The sequence below is a fragment of the Vidua chalybeata genome, chromosome 7 (assembly GCF_026979565.1).
Source record: "Vidua chalybeata isolate OUT-0048 chromosome 7, bVidCha1 merged haplotype, whole genome shotgun sequence".
Lineage (NCBI taxonomy): Eukaryota > Metazoa > Chordata > Aves > Passeriformes > Viduidae > Vidua > Vidua chalybeata.
Genome location: NC_071536.1, coordinates 37117312 through 37136147, shown reverse-complemented (window position 1 = coordinate 37136147; position 18836 = coordinate 37117312). Strand labels below are relative to the sequence as shown.

The following is an 18836-nucleotide window of genomic DNA, read 5'->3' as shown; positions in this document are numbered from 1 at the left end:
AACTGAGGCTGTGACCTCTGGTCCTGTCAGTTCCTGGAGGAGGAGCCCAACCCCACCCGAGCAGAGCCACCTCTCACCTTCCAAAAGTGATTATTGACACTAAAATCAATTTGAATTGAAGTGTGTAACACCGCACAGGAGGAAACGCAAGAGTTTAAGGTTTTGGAACACAGTGATATTTCTAAAACTCAGAGAAAAGTTTTAAAGCAGTAGCTAATCCATCTCTTCACCTTCTTCCTCATCTCATAATTAGATAAAAAAGTCTGCAGTGCGAGACACAAGTAATCAGTTATTACGTTAAAAGTAATTTGTGTCATTTGTTAATTAGATAGCTTTTCCTTAAAAAACCTTGTAAAGATTGATACAAAACCATTTTTATAACTTATTAGTAAGTTATTTTTCAGTATTTATTTACTTATATTGTTTAAGGTTCCTTAGAAACCTTGTAAAGATCGATACAAAACCACTTTTATAACTTACTAGTAAGTTATCATACAGTATTTATTTATTTGTATTGTTTAAGGTTCCTTAAAAACCTTGTAAAGATAGATACAAAACCATTTCTATAACTTATTAGTAAGTTATTTTTCAGTATTTATTTATTTATATTGTTTAAGAATATACTATATTTTATTTATCTACTTTAATAATATACTATATTTATGTTATTTCTTTATATACTTTATCATTATACAGTATTTTACTTAGTAAAATGCCGTAGAACTCACGGCTTGGGAAACTGCAATATATGAATGTATAAATATATAAATATATTTTTATATAAATATATAAATATGCATAAATATATATTAAAATATATAAATATATTTTTATAAATATATAAATAGATAAATATAAATATATAGGTATTAATAATATATTCTCTATATAAATATTATATATGTAATATAAATATATACTATAAAGATATATTATATAAATATATAACTATGTGTAAAGTATAAATATATAAATATATATTAAAATATGTAGATATTTATATAAAAATATAAAGATATAGATATACATATATAAATATATAGATATTAATAATATATTCTCTATACAAATATTATATATTTAATATAAATATATACTATATTTATATATTATATAAATATATAAATATATGACTATGTGTAAAGTATAAATATATATTAAAATATATAAATATATATTTATATATTTATATAAAGATATAGATATACATATATAAATATGTAGATATTAATAATATATTCTCTATACAAATATTATATGTTTAATATAAATATATACTATAAAGACATAATATATAAATATATGACTATGCATAAAGTATAAATATATAAACATATATTAAGATATATAAATATATATTTATATAAAAATATAAAGATATAGATATACATATATAAATATATATTAATAATATATTCTCTATACAAATATTATATATTTCATATAAATATATACTATAAAGATATATAATATAAATATATAAATATATAAATATGTGTAAAGTATAAATATATAAATATATATTAAATTATAAATATATTAATATAAATATATATTTATATAAGATATATAAATATATAGATATACATATATAAATATATATTAATAATATATTCTCTATACAAATATTATATATTTAATATAAATATATACTATAAAGATGTATAATATAAATATATAAATATATAAATATATGAATATATAAATATTTAAATATATAAATATATAAATATATTTTATAAAAATATATAAATATATAAATAAATAAATGAATTCTATACTATAAACCTGTAACTATATAACTAAATAATACAAAATTTCCTATTTTAAAAATACACACGAGTCCAAACCCAAAACACCATCTCGAACACCTTCAACCCCAACCCTGACAGCAAGAAAAAATTCAGAAGCCCGAGCCCAGCAGCAGCAGCAGAGCGGCGCCCGCGCGAGGCCGGAGCTCCCAACCTCCCAGGGAATCCCTGGCAGCAGCGGGAGCCCCTCGGGGGCGATTCTGGGGACACTCACTTGTCACAGCCACGTGCCTGTTGGCCTTCCCCTCGTCGATGACATCCAGAACTTCCTCAGGGCTGGACACGAACCGCTCTGTACAGCCCTGGGCACAGGAGGTGGGAGTCAGCACCGCTCATTTAGCGCTAATGAACGCACTAATTAGGGAAGCAGCAGCATCCCCCAGGATCCTCGCCGGGGCAATGCACCCGGCCCCACCTCGGGGTGGCTTCCAGGGGAACCCTGGAGCCAATTTTTTAAATGTCAGTGCAATCCAGACACACGGCATGAAATCCTCCACAGAAAACATGGAATGATACACCACATATTCCTATTCTGGGTTAGATTTCATACCCAATTTAATTTAATTTGATCAACCCCGAGTTAATTTTTCTCCCTCAAACTACAAGACAAAGTTCAAAGTTCTTCTCTCTCAATGCAATATTACTGAATAAATCATCTTATCAATTTCTTTTTGCTCCTCGAGCTGAGAATAAACAGAAAAACATTCGATAGACATTCTTTAGGCTCACATATGTTCATATCAAGCATATTGCATTCAAGTGAGAGCCCAGAAAGTCATAAAATAAATTCCTAACCCAACCAATCTGCTCTGAACTATTGAGAGATTGCGGCACCCCTGCAGCAAAATATTAGAGAACAAAATTCCTCAAGTTGTTCTCTTTCACATCTGACATGAAAGGGGAATGTGAATGCTTAAAATTTAACAGCATCCTAACAAAATGGCAATGTTCAAAGTCAGGAGAATAAAACAAACATGATTCAAGCCCATTAATATTTCAGGAAACTTGTTTAAACCCAGGAACCAACACAACTTGGAACACTCAAGGCTTCAAACAGGAGTTGAATTATTTCAGCAAATAACACTGGATGCAAACGGAAATGTGTAAATAAACGCATTTGTGGGAAAGAATGAAAAGCTGAGCATTAAATTATTCCTTTACCTTAACATAGGGAACTCTGTTTTTATCTTCATGTACAGCGAGGTTTGTCTTTGACACTGGAGAGAGACGTGGAGATCATTAGGAACATTCCAGAGGTAAGAAATAAATGAAATGTCAGCTCCAGGCATGACAGACACATTTTAGGGGTGGAAATTTGTATTTGAGATCTGCAGTCGTTCCCCACTCCTTATGAACCCCCCAGTATTCCAACACACAAAAATCCTTTCCTGCTCTGTCAATCTTGTACCTGTTCATTTAAATTTAACTCTGGGGCACAAAAGCTTCTGTTTATTGCGTGGGTGAATTAAATAAACCCAGACTAAGCTGGGGTTTGGCAAAGCAGAGGAGACAGGAGAGCAGCCTGGAATTCAGAGCAGCTCAGAGCTACATTTGCAGCCATTTCTATACATTTACAGAAATTTCTACATTTGCAGCCATTTCTACATTTGCAGAAATTTCTACATTTACAGAAATTTCTACATTTGCAGCCATTTCTACATTTGCAGAAATTTCTACACTTGCAGCCATTTCTACATTTGCAGAAATTTCTACATTTACAGAAATTTCTACATTTGCAGCCATTTCTACATTTGCAGCCATTTCTACATTTGCAGCCATTTCTACATTTGCAGAAATTTCTACATTTACAGAAATTTCTACATTTGCAGCCATTTCTACATTTGCAGAAATTTCTACATTTACAGAAATTTCTACATTTGCAGAAATTTCTACATTTGCAGCCATTTCTACATTTACAGAAATTTCTACATTTGCAGCCATTTCTACATTTGCAGAAATTTCTACATTTACAGAAATTTCTACATTTGCAGAAATTTCTACATTTGCAGCCATTTCTACATTTGCAGCCATTTCTACATTTATAGAAATTTCTACATTTACAGAAATTTCTACATTTACAGAAATTTCTACATTTGCAGCCATTTCTACATTTGCAGCCATTTCTACATTTATAGAAATTTCTACATTTACAGAAATCTCTACATTTACAGAAATTTCTACATTTGCAGCCATCTCTACATTTACAGAAATCTCTACATTTACAGAAATTTCTACATTTGCAGCCATTTCTACATTTGCAGCCATTTCTACATTTATAGAAATCTCTACATTTACAGAAATCTCTACATTTGCAGAAATCTCTACATTTACAGAAATCTCTACATTTGCAGAAATCTCTACATTTACAGAAATCTCTACATTTGCAGAAATCTCTACATTTACAGAAATCTCTACATTTGCAGAAATCTCTACATTTGCAGAAATCTCTACATTTACAGAAATCTCTACATTTGCAGAAATCTCTACATTTACAGGAATCTCTACATTTGCAGAAATCTCTACCTCTACAGCCCTTTCCATCCCCACACTGGTGAACAAAACCCACTTTTATGAACGCACACCACGCAGAGGTAGAGACATGAGCTGTGAGAGAAGCAGATGCTCCCCACCAGACCTCCTGCCAGAAGTGAGGGGTCATCCTAAAACACTCCCTGCATTTTGAAATCAGTTTTTTTTTCATCATTTTTCCCTTGAAGAACACCCCTTGCCAGGGAGCCCCAGCCCTGCCTCGCAGGCTGTGGGATCCTCAGAGCTCTGATTCACAACAAAGCTCGTGCTCTGCAGAGGCAGGTGCCCAGGATCAGATGGTTGAAACTGCCAAATTCTCCAGTTTAAATTTAATCCCCTCCCAAATAAAGTCACTGTCCCCCCCCCTCAGGCTTTGGTGCGAAGCTCTGGATGAAGCCAAGGCACCCAGTCAAGTAAAAACACAGAACTTACCATCAAGCAGGTCCCTTATTTTGTCCAAATATATCTCAAAGTAGGAAACCTAATTAAATAATCACAAACATCAAACGTTGCTGATTTAATGTCTTGCTGTCTCTGTGTTTCCATCCCTGTCAAAGCAGCAAACTAAAAATAAAACCCCACCTCCCACGCAGTTTGAATTCCATCTTTCATGGGAGCACATTTGTACCTTGAATGATTTACGATTTACAAGCCATTGATCTTCCTCCATTTAACAATGGTTCATCGGGAGAGTACACAGAAAAACCTGCAGGCAAACCTTATCTTCTTTTCTTTTTTTTTTTTTGGTAACATAGGCAAAATTGGCAAAAAAATACTGAACTGAATCAAACCAATCCAGCTCCTCCATATGTGTGCAGCTGCAGGTTTGAGGATTGTAAAAGCTGTACACTGATTTTCACCCCCACCAAAAACAGAGAGCACCTTCACCAATCCATTTCCATGAGCCTCCATTAGCAATAAATATTAAATTAAACTTTTAAATGAAGCACACGTGGTGCTTCTGCCTTGAATCAAATCTTCCAGAGAAGAAAATGAAAATGAGCTTTGCTGTAACAAAGAGAGACAATTGTCCTCAAAAAAAAAAAAAAAAAAGGAGAGGGAGAATGATTGAATGAATGAGTTTCTTAATCCAAGGGGATTTGACTCAGAGAAGGAAACAGAAATATGTGAGGAGAGTAGGGCCTAACCCTTCCCTAACTAAGGTTTATCCAGATTATTTACCTGGAATACCACATGGCTGCATTCTAGGTGTCAATAAACCCCTGGTAATTCGTAAAGTCTCATTTTCTCTCATTTGAAAAAATGATGTCTGGGCTTTTTACCCAGACGAGTTGAACTTTCCACGTGAAACTGCTATTAAACACAAATATATTGTGCATTTTTGCCTTTCCTTCCCCATTGAAAGCCCTCCTCTGGACCAGCTGATTCCAACAGCCCAGTTAGGCCAGACTTAATATTTTACACTGGGAACCATCACTCCTGCAGAGGAGAGACCAAATCCTAAATGGATCCCTATTAGAGAGGGAAAAAATGCCATTAATTCTCCGAGCTTCAATTATTCAATGCTTATTAGTTCAGTCATGAGGAGACTGTGACAGTTTGGTTAAACCCAGGCTGCTGCTGACAGAACATTTCTCTCCCTGGCAGCTCCTTGCGCAGCCACCTCACTGCTCAGGCAGCTTTTTTTGGGAGAGATTCATCAGCTCTGCTGGGAGATCATTGGGAAAATTGTGGGATTTCCAATGGGACAGGCCAGGAATTCCCTCCAGCCTGGGCTCTGTGGAATTGCAGCAGCCACAGGAAAGCTTTCCAGAGGAGGGGAGGGATCATTCAGAGGGGTCTCTCTCCATGTTTTACCATCCAAGGTCTCTGGAAGTATTTCATGGTTTATTTGGAATATTTTTTCTGTCTGTACCTCGCTGCTGAGAAGGTTCCCAATACATGACCGAGCCCTTCCAGAAGCTGGTTCAGAGGCACAAGATGATTAAAACAATAATTTATAGACAGACAGACATTTCTGTCCTCACACTGATTGACTTTTACGAATCATTTCGTCCTCACACTGATTAGCTTTACAAACATTCCCCTGGGGCCACTTCAAGGGATTCAATGCCAATTAAAAAGTCACTTATCTCTAACTTTTAGGTGCAAAAAGAGCTCTCAGTGAGCAGCAGGGACAGTGGCTCCACATCCACCTGTGCTCAGCCCCTGGAGCATTTAGGTCTGGCTTAGTTTTGGGGCAGGGATGCCACAGAAAACCCCTTTTCCCACTTTTACTGATAATCCAATTTTTCTGATGTCTGCTTGGAGAGAAGCTGCAGCCTGAGCCCAGCTCTGCAGAGGGACCAGAGCCCCCCAAATGGGCAGTGGCAGTTCAAGGGCGCTCCCAAAAATCTGGGAAATCCCATCAGAAGGAATTCAAAAATCCCTCTCTCATTTGAAAAAATGATGTCTGGGCTTTTTACCCAGACGAGTTGAACTTTCCACGTGAAACTGCTATTAAACACAAATATATTGTGCATTTTTGCCTTTCCTTCCCCATTGAAAGCCCTCCTCTGGACCAGCTGATTCCAACAGCCCAGTTAGGCCAGACTTAATATTTTACACTGAGAACCATCACTCCTGCAGAGGAGAGACCAAATCCTAAATGGAATTCAAAAAATCCCTTCCGAACGCCCTTCCACGGATTGCCCAAGCTCTCCCCACCTCCATCCCCCCATCCTGGGGATGGGATGTCAGGATTTTCCCTGCAGCCCCGAGGTGTTTCTGGGCAGAACCAGCAGGGTCCAGACTCTGGAGGAGCTGCTGTAAAGCAAATTTTGGCTGCCCAAGGGTTGCTCCCAGCAAACCTCAGCTGGGCACAGCCTCCAGAAAAAAAAAAAAAAAAAAAAAAAAACCAAAAAAAACCAACCAAAAAAAAAAAAAAAAACCATCAGGAATAAAGCAACATCAGGAATAAAGTTTGGAATTTGCGTTGTAAAAGGGATGGAGGGGAAAAAAAAAAAAAAAAAAAAAAAACCCACAGAAAATCCCAAAGCGGATTTCCCATGGACTCCTCCCACAGAAGCCGTTCCAAAAGGGGCGGCTCCATAGAAATTCCAGAGAAAATTCCAGAGAAAATTCCAGAGAAAATTCGAAAATTCCAGAGAAAATTCCAGAGAAAATTCGAAAATTCCAGAGAAAATTCCAGAGAAATTGACCTTGATGTGGAACTCCAGGTTCTCGTCCATGGAGTAGATGTGGTCGAAGATGTCGTGTGCAATCCTGGGGATGATTCCCATCAGCTGAGGGTCGTGGAGCTTCCCCTGCACACAAAACCCAAAAGTAACCCAGGAATATTATTATTATTATTATTATTATTTATTAATTTAACAAATTTCTGATTTAGAGAAATTTGGGATTTATTTAGATAAATTTCTTATTTATTTAGACAAATTTGTGGTTCATTCAGACAAATTTTGACTTAGATCAAATTTGGGATTGCTTCAGACAAATTTGTGATTCAGAGAAATTTGTGGTTTATTTAGAATAATTTGTGGTTTATTTAGAATAATTTGTGATTTATTAAAGACAAATTTGTGGTTTATGTAGAGAAATTTGTTATTTATTTAGACAAATTTTAATTTAGATAAGTTTGTGGTTTGTTTAGACAATTTTTTTACTTATTTAGACAAACTTGTGATTTATTCAGACAAATTTTGATTTAGATAAACTTGTGGTTTATTGAGACAAATTTGGGATTTATTGAGACAAATTTGGGATTTGTTTAGATTTATTTAGACAAATTTGTGATTTATTGAAGACAAATTTGTGGTTTATGTAGATAAATTTGTTATTTATTTAGACAATTTTTAATTTAGATAACTTTGTGGTTTATTTAGACAAACTTGTGATTTATCCAGACAAATTTTGATTTAGATAAATTTGTGGTTTATGTAGATAAATTTGTTATTTGTTCAGACAAATTTTGATTTAGATATATTTGTGGTTTATTTAGAGAAATTTTTTGATTTCTTGAGACAAATTTTGATTTATTGAGACAAATTTGGGATTTATTCAGATACATTTGTGATTTATTGCGACAAATTTTGATTTATTTAGGCAAATTTTGATTTATTGAGAAATTTTTGATTTATTGAGACAAATTGTGATTTATTGAGAAAAATTTTTGATTTATTTAGACAAATTTTGATTTATTGAGACAAATTTTGATTTATTGAGACAAATTTGTGATTTATTGTGACAAATTTTGATTTATTGCGATAAATTTTGATTTATTTAGACAAATTTTGATTTATTGAGACAAATTTATGATTTATTGAGACAAATTTTGATTTATTGAGAAAAATTTTGATTTATTGAGACAAATTTTGATTTATTGAGACAAATTTTTGTTTTATTGAGACAAATTTTTATTTATTGAGACAAATTTTGATTTATTGAGACAAATTTTGATTTATTGAGACAAATTTTTGACTTATTGTGACAAATTTTGATTTATTTAGACAAATTGTGATTTATTGAGACAAATTTTGATTTATTGCGATAAATTTTGATTTATTGAGAAATTTTTGATTTATTGCGAGAGATTTGTGGTTTATTGAGACAAATTTGTGATTTATTGCGACAAATTTTGATTTATTGCGAGAGATTTGTGGTTTATTTTGCTCCTTCCCAGCCAACTGATAGAATTTGGATTCGTTTCGCCCGGCTACCTCCATGGTGTGAGTTTTTCCTGACGAGGTCTGTCCATAGGCGAAGATGGTGCCGTTGTAGCCTTCCAGAACATCTGCCAGGAGAAGGAAAACAATTAAAACAACTCATCAATGACAATTAAAACCCACCAATGACAATTAAAACTCTGATTTAATAACGCCCTCACGCTGAATCATCAGCATTTTTCAACTCTTCACCGCGCTGAAGCTGAAATAAAAAGCGGTTTGTGCAATTAAAAAAAAAAAAAAAAAAAAGGGGGAAATATCAGATTTTGAGCTAATTTTAGGCCCCCCAAAAATAATAATAAAAGCTAAATTGCGCGGTTTTTATTCAAGGCTCTCCCATCTGAGGGCAGAGCTGCTGAAATCAGCCCCCTCCGGGCAGAATTCACTCATTTCTGCTCTCCAACACCAAATCATTTCCCCTCTGGTCCTTCCCCCCATCACCCCAACCCAGCCCGAGTGAGCCAATTTCCTGCAGAGCTGCCGCCGGGGAAAATGCAAAAATAAAAACCGAGGGCAGGGAGCGCGAAATAGATAAAATGCAAAATAAACTGCAAAATAAAATGCAAAATAAAATGCAAAATAAACAGCAAAATAAACAGCAAAATAAACAGCAAAATAAAATGCAAAATAAACAGCAAAATAAACAGCAAAATAAAAAACAAGGGCAGGAAGTGCAAAATAAATAGCAAAATAAAATGCAAAATAAACAGCAAAATAAAATGCAAAATAAAAACCAAGGGCAGAAAGTGCGAAATAAATAAAATGAAAAATAAAATGCAAAATAAACAGCAAAATAAAATGCAAAATAAAAACCAAGGGCAGGAAGTGCAAAATAAATAAAATGCAAAATAAAATGCAAAATAAACAGCAAAATAAAATGCAAAATAAAAACCAAGGGCAGGAAGTGCAAAATAAATAGCAAAATAAAATGCAAAATAAAATGCAAAATAAAATGCAAAATAAAATGCAAAATAAACAGCAAAAATAAAAACCAAGGGCAGGAAGTGCAAAATAAAATGCAAAATAAAATGCAAAATAAAATGCAAAATAAACAGCAAAATAAAATGCAAAATAAAAACCAAGGGCAGGAAGTGCAAAATAAATAGCAAAATAAAATGCAAAATAAAATGCAAAATAAATAGCAAAATAAAATGCAAAATAAACAGCAAAATAAAACGCAAAATAAAACGCAAAATAAAATGCAAAATAAACAGCAAAATAAAATGCAAAATAAAAACCAAGGGCAGGAAGTGCAAAATAAAATGCAAAATAAAATGCAAAATAAACAGCAAAATAAACAGCAAAATAAACAGCACAATAAACAGCAAAATAAAAAACAAGGGCAGGAAGTGCAAAATAAATAAAATGCAAAATAAACAGCAAAAATAAAAACCAAGGGCAGGAAGTGCGAAATAAATAAAACGCAAAATAAAATGCAAAATAAACAGCAAAATAAAATGCAAAATAAAAACCAAGGGCAGGAAGTGCAAAATAAAATGCAAAATAAAATGCAAAATAAACAGCAAAATAAACAGCAAAATAAAATGCAAAATAAAATGCAAAATAAAATGCAAAAAAACAGCAAAATAAAATTCAAAATAAAAACCAAGCGCAGGAAGTGCGAAATAAATAAAATGCAAAATAAACAGCAAAATAAACAGCAAAATAAACAGCAAAATAAAAACCAAGGGCAGGAAGTGCAAAATAAATAAAATGCAAAATAAACAGCAAAATAAACAGCAAAATAAAATGCAAAATAAAATGCAAAATAAAAACCAAGGGCAGGAAGTGCAAAATAAATAGCAAAATAAAATGCAAAATAAACAGCAAAATAAACAGCAAAATAAAATGCAAAATAAAATGCAAAATAAACAGCAAAATAAACAGCAAAATAAAATGCAAAATAAAATGCAAAATAAAATGCAAAATAAAATGCAAAATAAAAAACAAGGGCAGGAAGTGCAAAATAAATAGCAAAATAAAATGCAAAATAAACAGCAAAATAAACAGCAAAATAAAATGCAAAATAAACAGCAAAATAAAATGCAAAATAAAAAACAAGGGCAGGAAGTGCAAAATAAATAGCAAAATAAAATGCAAAATAAACAGCAAAATAAACAGCAAAATAAAATGCAAAATAAAAAACAAGGGCAGGAAGTGCAAAATAAATAAAATGCAAAATAAACAGCAAAATAAAAACCGAGGGCAGGAAATGCAAAATAAATAAAATGCAAAATAAAAACCGAGGGCAGGACTTTGGAGGGGGCAGGGCCACCCCCCGGGGCCAGGGAAGCACGAGGGCTCTGCTCATAAGCCAATATTGGTGCTGCAGTGTGGTCACACATCCAGGCCTCAGCTCCAGGGCTGTTGGGACAGCCAGAGAAATGAAATAAAACAAAAAAAAAAATCCTGCTGGGATTTTTGGGGTGTCCTGTGCAGGGCCAGGAGCTGGACTGAGGAGGATGTGGGTGCTCCCCAGCTCAGCATCGTCACAGTTTTATCATTATCACCGAGGATGGAGCACCCAGCACCAGATCCAACTGTGAGGGTGATGATTATTTTTATATTATTATAGAAATATTATATCAAATATTATTTATACGACTATATAAAATATTATATATATTTTAAGTTACGGGGGAGTGCAGCCTGTGATTAAAATGCACCCAAAAAATGGATTGTCAAGTGAAAACCTGGGAATTCCCACAGTTTATGAAGGTTTTGTTCCAAGAACCAGGGTGTTTTCCACGAGGTACCTGTGCTCTCACTCCAGTCTGAAATGCAAACTCTGCATGCAGAGCAGCTCCCAAACCAGGCCCCTCAATGGCCCATCCTCCCACTCGATTTTACAGAAATTCCACGCCCATCCTGCACCAAAACTACACTTTTTGCCCCTTATATCCCAAAAAGCCAAGAGTTTGTGTGGAATAACAAGGAGACAACACAGAACAACTGCTGCAATTTTTGTAGCTCTTTTGTTTGTTTTTTTTTTTTTTTTCCACCCAGACAACCCCTTAAAAAAAGGAAATACTTGGAAATACTTATGCTAAACATTCATTAGCCAGTGTTTAAACAGCTTGAGGGCACAGGGACGTCCTTTCCCCTCCCCTAGGGAGGGATAATAACCAAAGACAACACCTACCTTTGACAATCTGCTTGGCACAGGCATTATAAACTTGCTCCTGGGTTGTGTTGGGAGGTAACACCCTGTCAAAGACATAGGGCTTCCCTTGCTGCAAAAAAAAAAAAAAACAAAAACAAAACAAAAAAAAAGGGAGAAACTCCATGAAATAAAGAACATTTAATGCACTTTCCCATCCCAGTTTCCCAGGCTGAAATGCAGAATTTCCCACAGAGGGAGCTGTGCAGGGCACTGCAGAGCAGGATATTTTATAGGCTGAGCAGATGGGACGTTTTGGGTGCTCCAAAGGTTTGGGGTTTTTTTGTTTGTTTTTTCCTGTGGCTGGTAAATAAAAGGTGAAAAGTGTGACCCCTGTGTGCTCACACTGGGGTCACTCACAGCCATGGATGTGGGACTCAATCAGCTGCAACAGCAGCAGCAGTCAGGCACTTCCTTCCCCTCCTGGGGATTCAGGGGGAATAGCCAGGTAAATATTGGGGGAATAACCATGAAAATATTGGGGGGAAAATCCTGTAAATATTGGGGGATTAATCCTGTAAATATTGGGGAATAATCCTGTAAATACTGGGGGAATAACCATGAAAATATTGGGGGGAAAATTCTGTAAATATTGGGGGATTAATCCTGTAAATATTGGGGAATAATCCTGTAAATACTGGGGGAATAACCATGAAAATATTGGGGGAAAAACCATGAAAATATTGGGGGATTAATCCTGTAAATATTGGGGGAATAACCCTGTAAACTGGGGAAATAACCCTGGAAATACTAAAGGAATAAGCTTGTAAATACTGGGGGAATAACCTTTTAAATATCGAGGAAATAAACCTGTAAATATTGGGGGAATTGCCATGTAAATATGGGGGAAATAACCCTGGGAATATTGGGGGAATCATCCTGTAAATATTGGTGGAATAACCTTGTAAATATCGAGGAAATAACCCTGGAAATACTGGGGGAATAGTCCTGTAAATATTGGGGAAATAACCCTGGAAATATTGGGGGAAATAGCCATGTAAGTTTTGGGGGAATAATCCTGTAAATACCAAAGGAAAAACCCTGTAAATATTGGGGCTATAACCCTGCAAATATGAAGGGAATAAGCCTGTAAATACTGGGGGAATAATCCTGTAAACATTGAGGGAATAATCCTGTAAATATTAGAGGAATAATCCTGTAAATACCAAGGAAATAACCCTGTAAATACGGGGGAATAGCCTTGCAAGATTTGGGGAAATAATCCTGTAAATATTGGGGGAATAGCTGTGTAAGTATTGGGAAAATAGCCAAGTAAATATTGGGGGGAAAACCCTGTAAATATTGGAGGAATAATTCTGTAAATATTGGGCCTATATTGGGCCTATAACCCTATAAATATCAAGGGAAAAAACCTGCAAATATTGGGGGAATTGCCATGTAAATATTGGGGGAATATTTATATAAGTATTGAGGAAATATCCATGTAAATATTAAGGGAATAACCCTGTAAATATCAAAGGAAAAACCCTGTAAATATTGGGGAAATAACCATGCAAATATTGGGGCAATAACCCTGTAAATATTGGGGGGAATAACGTTGTAAATATCAAAGGAAAAACCCTGTAAATACTGGGGGTGTAACCTTGTAAATATTTGGGCTATAACCCTGTAAATATTGGGGCAATAACCCTGCAAGTACAAGCGAAATAAACCTGTAAATATTGGGGGTATAATCCTGTAAATATCAAAGGAAAAACCCTGTCAATATTGGGACAATAACCCTGTAAATAGCAAGGGAATAACCCTGTAAATATTGGGGCAATAACCCTGTAAATATTGGGGGAATACCTGTAAATATTGGAGCAATAATCCTGTAAATATTGGGGGAATAGCCATGTAAATATTAGGGCAATAATCCTGTAAATATTGGGGCAATAATCCTGTAAATACTGGGAGAATAATCCTGTAAATACTGGGGCAATAATCCTGTAAATATTGGGGCAGTAACCCTGTAAATATTGGGGGAATACCTGTAAATATTGGGGCAGTAACCCTGTAAATATTGGGGGAATACCTGTAAATATCGGAGCAATAATCCTGTAAATATGGGGGCAATAACCCTGTAAATACTGGCAGAATAATCCTGTAAATATTGGGGCAATAATCCTGTAAATATTGGGGGAATAACCGGGGGAATACCTGTAAATATTGGAGCAATAATCCTGTAAATATTGGGGGAATACCTGTAAATATTGGAGCAATAATCCTGTAAATATTAGGGCAATAACCATGTAAATATTGGGGGAATACCTGTAAATATTGGGGGAATACCTGTAAATATTGGGGGAATACCTGTAAATATTGGAGCAATAATCCTGTAAATATTGGGGGAATAATCCTGTAAATATTGGGGGAATAACCCTGTAAATATTGGGGGAATAGCCATGTAAACATTAGGGCAATAATCCTGTAAATATGGGGGCAATGACCCTATAAATACTGGCAGAATAATCCTGTAAATATTGGGGCAATAATCCTGTCAATATTGGGGCAATAACCCTGTAAATATTGGGGGAATAGCCATGTAAATACTGGGGGAATATCCATGTAAATATTGGGGCAATAACCCTGTCAATATTGGGGCAATAGCCCTGTAAATACTGGGAGAATAATCCTGTAAATATTGGGGCAATAACCCTGTAAATATTGGGGCAATAACCCTGTAAATATTGGGGGAATAGCCATGTAAATATTGGGGCAGTATCCCTGTAAATATTGGGGGAATAGCCATGTAAATATTGGGGCAGTATCCCTGTAAATATTGGGGGAATACCTGTAAATATTGGGGCAGTATCCCTGTAAATATTGGGGGAATACCTGTAAATATTGGGGGAATACCTGCAAATATTGGGGCAGTATCCCTGTAAATATTGGGGGAATACCTGTAAATATTGGAGGAATACCTGTAAATATTGGGGGAATAGCCATGTAAATATTGGGGCAGTATCCCTGTAAATATTGGGGGAATACCTGTAAATATTGGGGGAATAGCCATGTAAATATTGGGGCAGTATCCCTGTAAATATTGGGGGAATAGCCATGTAAATATTGGGGCAGTATCCCTGTAAATCTGTGCAGAAGTTTTGCTGTTCACTCCTACCAACCAGTGAAAGCTGTGCTGTAAGAAAAGCCCAGAGCTGAGAGAAAATGAAATTTGCTCTGCTGAGCCCAAGGTGACCCAGAACTGTCCCAGCATTATCCCAGCACCTCACTGGCTTCATTTCCCTGCTGGAAATACAAACGTGTCACCAAAAGCACAGCTCGGACCCAAACCAGGAGCCCATCCCAGCCACGGCGTCTTGAACTCGGATTTTATTCAGGAACTGCTGCGATTTTTCACCCCCAGCACCAAGAGATCCCGGTGTGCTCCCCAGTGACATTTTTGGGTGGGGTTGGTGGCACCCCAAGCGCTGAGCTGCCTGGCTCCCAGGTGGCACCAGCACTGACATTCCCACACGGATACTCCCAGAAAACCGTGATCCCTTCCTTGCAGCGACTGTCACTGCTTACAAGCCTAAAAGCGGCTTTTTGTGGCGCTTCAAAGGCTGAGCAATCCTCCAGGCCCAGCTCTGCTGCCCCCAGCACGGTGTTTCCATTGAAAACACGAATCCTTTCTCCAAAAGGGATGCGCAGCGTCCTTCTCACCTCCCATCAAAGCTCCCCCCCTTTGCCAAGGCGCCACAAAGGAGGTGATGTCTTGGAAACTGAGAGAAATTAACCTCTCCACAGCTGAGGAGGAGGCTGGAACGGAGTTTCAGCTGAGGGAGGTGCCACCAGTGGCGCTGGCAGCGAGGCTCTGCCGAATTTACCATTTTGGTCACTTTTTCAGCTTTGATTCAACTTCCAGAGATCCCGACAGGAGCTTCTGCTCCTTCAGCTCGGGGAAGAGGAGGCAGGGAGGGGGGTGCCCGTGATGTGTGACCCTGTTTCAGCCTGGGGTTTTGGGGCTGCAGGATGAGGAGGGGATTCCCAGGCGGTTATCCCCAAGTTTGGGGCCACCCAAGGACCCCCCCTGTAAGACACAAGAGGTGACTCCTGATTCCAGACCTCCCCCATTCCCAGGAAATTTGGGGCAGCAGCCAGCACCTACCCCAAATTCTCTCTCCACACCTTCCCACACCGGGGTGCTCCCAGCCAGCCAAAGCTCTGCACTCCCAGCATGAGCAGGGCCCAAATATTCCAGAAGCATCTCCCAGATTCTCAGAATTTCACCTCTTCACCCCCATTTTGCTCATCCCAAACTCCAGGCCAAAAATCTCACAATCTCAAACATCCATTTATCCTCTGCTGCCATCAATCCAACCCTTCCACAGAGCACCCCACACCTGGAATGTCAGAGAGCCTCAAAAAAAACCCCAATTTTATCCCAATTGTGCTCAACACAAGAAAAGGCACTGCCTGCAAATGGGATTTATCTGCCCAGGCTGAAAAGCTGCAAATGTAAAACACCATCCCATAAATGAGCTCCACAGGTCAGGTTTCCTCCTCAGGAGTTTTTTGGGTTTTTTTTTTTTTTTTTCTGGGGAAGCTGAAAGGCTGGAAAAATCTGTAGGAAATAAAGGAATGTGGGGAATCACAGAGCATCTTCACTGACTGCACACAACGGGAGCAGCTGTGGGGTTTTGGGGAGGGGTTTTTGTGCTTCAAACCCACATTCATCCTCATTCTTTGCCCAGGAATTCCTGCTTGGGTCTCTGATGTTGGAGAAATGTTGGGATCTTCCTGAGCCTTCCTGCTGCACCCCCAGCTCCTCGCTGCCACATCCACACAGCTCTGGGGAGGGTGTTTGTGTTATTATTGTAATCTCTTCCTTTCTGGCAGGTTTTCCTCAAAGGCAACAAAAGCCACATCCACCCTACAAAGGCAACACCCTCCAGATCCAAGGGGTTTGCCCCACAGCAGAAGGGAGAATGAGCAACCATGAAAATCCCGATTTTCAGCCCTATTCTCCCTATTGTCACCCTCACAAGTGACACAACTGCTTTCTTTTTTTGCCTTTCTTTTTTTTTTTTTTTCAGATGTAACTCATCCTGCATTAAACACCAAAATCAGGCAGAAATTCAAGCAAATAAGCAGCCAGAAGGAAAATGTTATTTTCCGAGCGGTGCCAACGATTTTATCCGTGCACCTCCACGTATTATTTTCCAAAGTTTCTCACGACATGCAGTGTGTTATCTGCCATCCATAAATCACATTTCCCTTCCTTCCAGCAGCCCCCCTGACAATCTGTTCCATTAACTTGTGCCACTGCTGCATAATGGCTGGGATAAGTGCTGGGATCCACCCACACAATTCCTGCTGGATCGCATCGACAGCCAGAGAGATGCTGGCCCCTGGATAGCACCAGGAACTCAGACATATTGACAATTATTGTTTCACTTCTGTGGTTTCCTAGTGAGTTTAAAGGCATTAAAAAAATAAATAAATAAATAAATAAAGCAAAGAGGATTTCACAAGCACGAAAAAAAGGATTTTCACCACAAACCCCAAATTTTCCCCGAGCAACATCTGAGAGCAGAAAGCTAATGCGGTCTCAATTAAAGAAATTAAAAATAACCAAATACATTTCCTGGCTTGATCAATAAATAAATCAACCTCAACTCCCCGGAGAGAGGAAATGAGCAGAGCTCAGAGCTCCTGCTGAGGGTGAGAGGCCCTGCTGGAATTGCAGGATGAAGCCCCTGTGATCCCCACAGGCAGGTTGGGATGTGCAGGGAGGTGACCCCTCCCCTCCAGGCACTGAACCCACCAAATAAAACCCTTCTAAAAACCATGGGCGAGGTGAGATGGCTCAGAACAGAATTCCCAGCTGCTGGAGTAGAAAGGGAGCAGAGAAACTACAAAATGCTGCATTTCTTTGATTCTGGGGGGCTGGGGATGAGGGATTTTAGCCTGAAACCATCCCCCAAAATTAGATATTCTCACAGGAGCACCAAAGCACCCTGAAAAGTTCCCCAGAGCGGCTGCCCCTGGATGCCTGGAATGTCCCAGGCCAGGCTGGATGGAGCTGGAGCAGCCTGGCACAGTGGCAGGTGTCCCTGCCATGGCACTGGGTGGGATTTCAGGTCCCTTCCACCCCACAGCAGTGTGGGGGGCTCTGAGCCATTCCAGGATTGCACAGGGGAGGAAAAGGCAAGGAAAGGGAGAGGCAGGGCTGATCCGAGGAGGAGCCACAGGGACAGAAGGGACAAAAGGTGGAAGCAGCAGCTGCTGCTCCTGTGCTGCTCTGCCGTGCCCACGCTGCACCTGCACAGCCCCATCCCCTCCCAAAACCCCTCCAGACTCTTCATCCAGGTGAGGAAATTTGCGTTTTGCATTTGGGGTCTAAAGGAGCAGAAGAATTAATGAAGAATCATCTCCCAGACAGCTCCCAGCACCCAAAGTGCTCTTGCAGGAGAGGGTTTCTAAATAAAAGATGGAAAGCTGCAGGCCTGGGGGACGGAATTGTTCAAAGCAAACTCTCCCAGCGGGGCTGGGGAGCGGAGGCACGGAGCTGCTCCATCGGAGGGTGGGATAAATCCCCTTCCTTCCCCCCAGCTGCAGAGCAGGAATTAAAAGCCTTTTCCCTTTGAAAAGGGAGAGGCCACGAGTGCTGAAGGCTCCCTCCACTCCCAAGTGGGGAGAATTGCAGGC

At 38.0% G+C, this 18836-nt stretch overlaps 1 protein-coding gene across 1 annotated transcript in view; it reads right to left on the bottom strand.

Moving 5' to 3' along the window:
- Nucleotides 1–18836, bottom strand: part of KIF5C (kinesin family member 5C) — a 76643-nt gene that overhangs the window by 35986 nt on the left and 21821 nt on the right. The window contains exons 2-7 of the mRNA XM_053947488.1: nucleotides 12165–12255; nucleotides 9017–9090; nucleotides 7502–7606; nucleotides 4773–4821; nucleotides 2973–3028; nucleotides 2026–2113 (exon numbers count right to left, since the gene is read on the bottom strand). Of these exons, the coding sequence (XP_053803463.1) occupies nucleotides 2026–2113; nucleotides 2973–3028; nucleotides 4773–4821; nucleotides 7502–7606; nucleotides 9017–9090; nucleotides 12165–12255 (463 nt within the window). The remainder of the gene's footprint in view (nucleotides 1–2025; nucleotides 2114–2972; nucleotides 3029–4772; nucleotides 4822–7501; nucleotides 7607–9016; nucleotides 9091–12164; nucleotides 12256–18836) is intronic.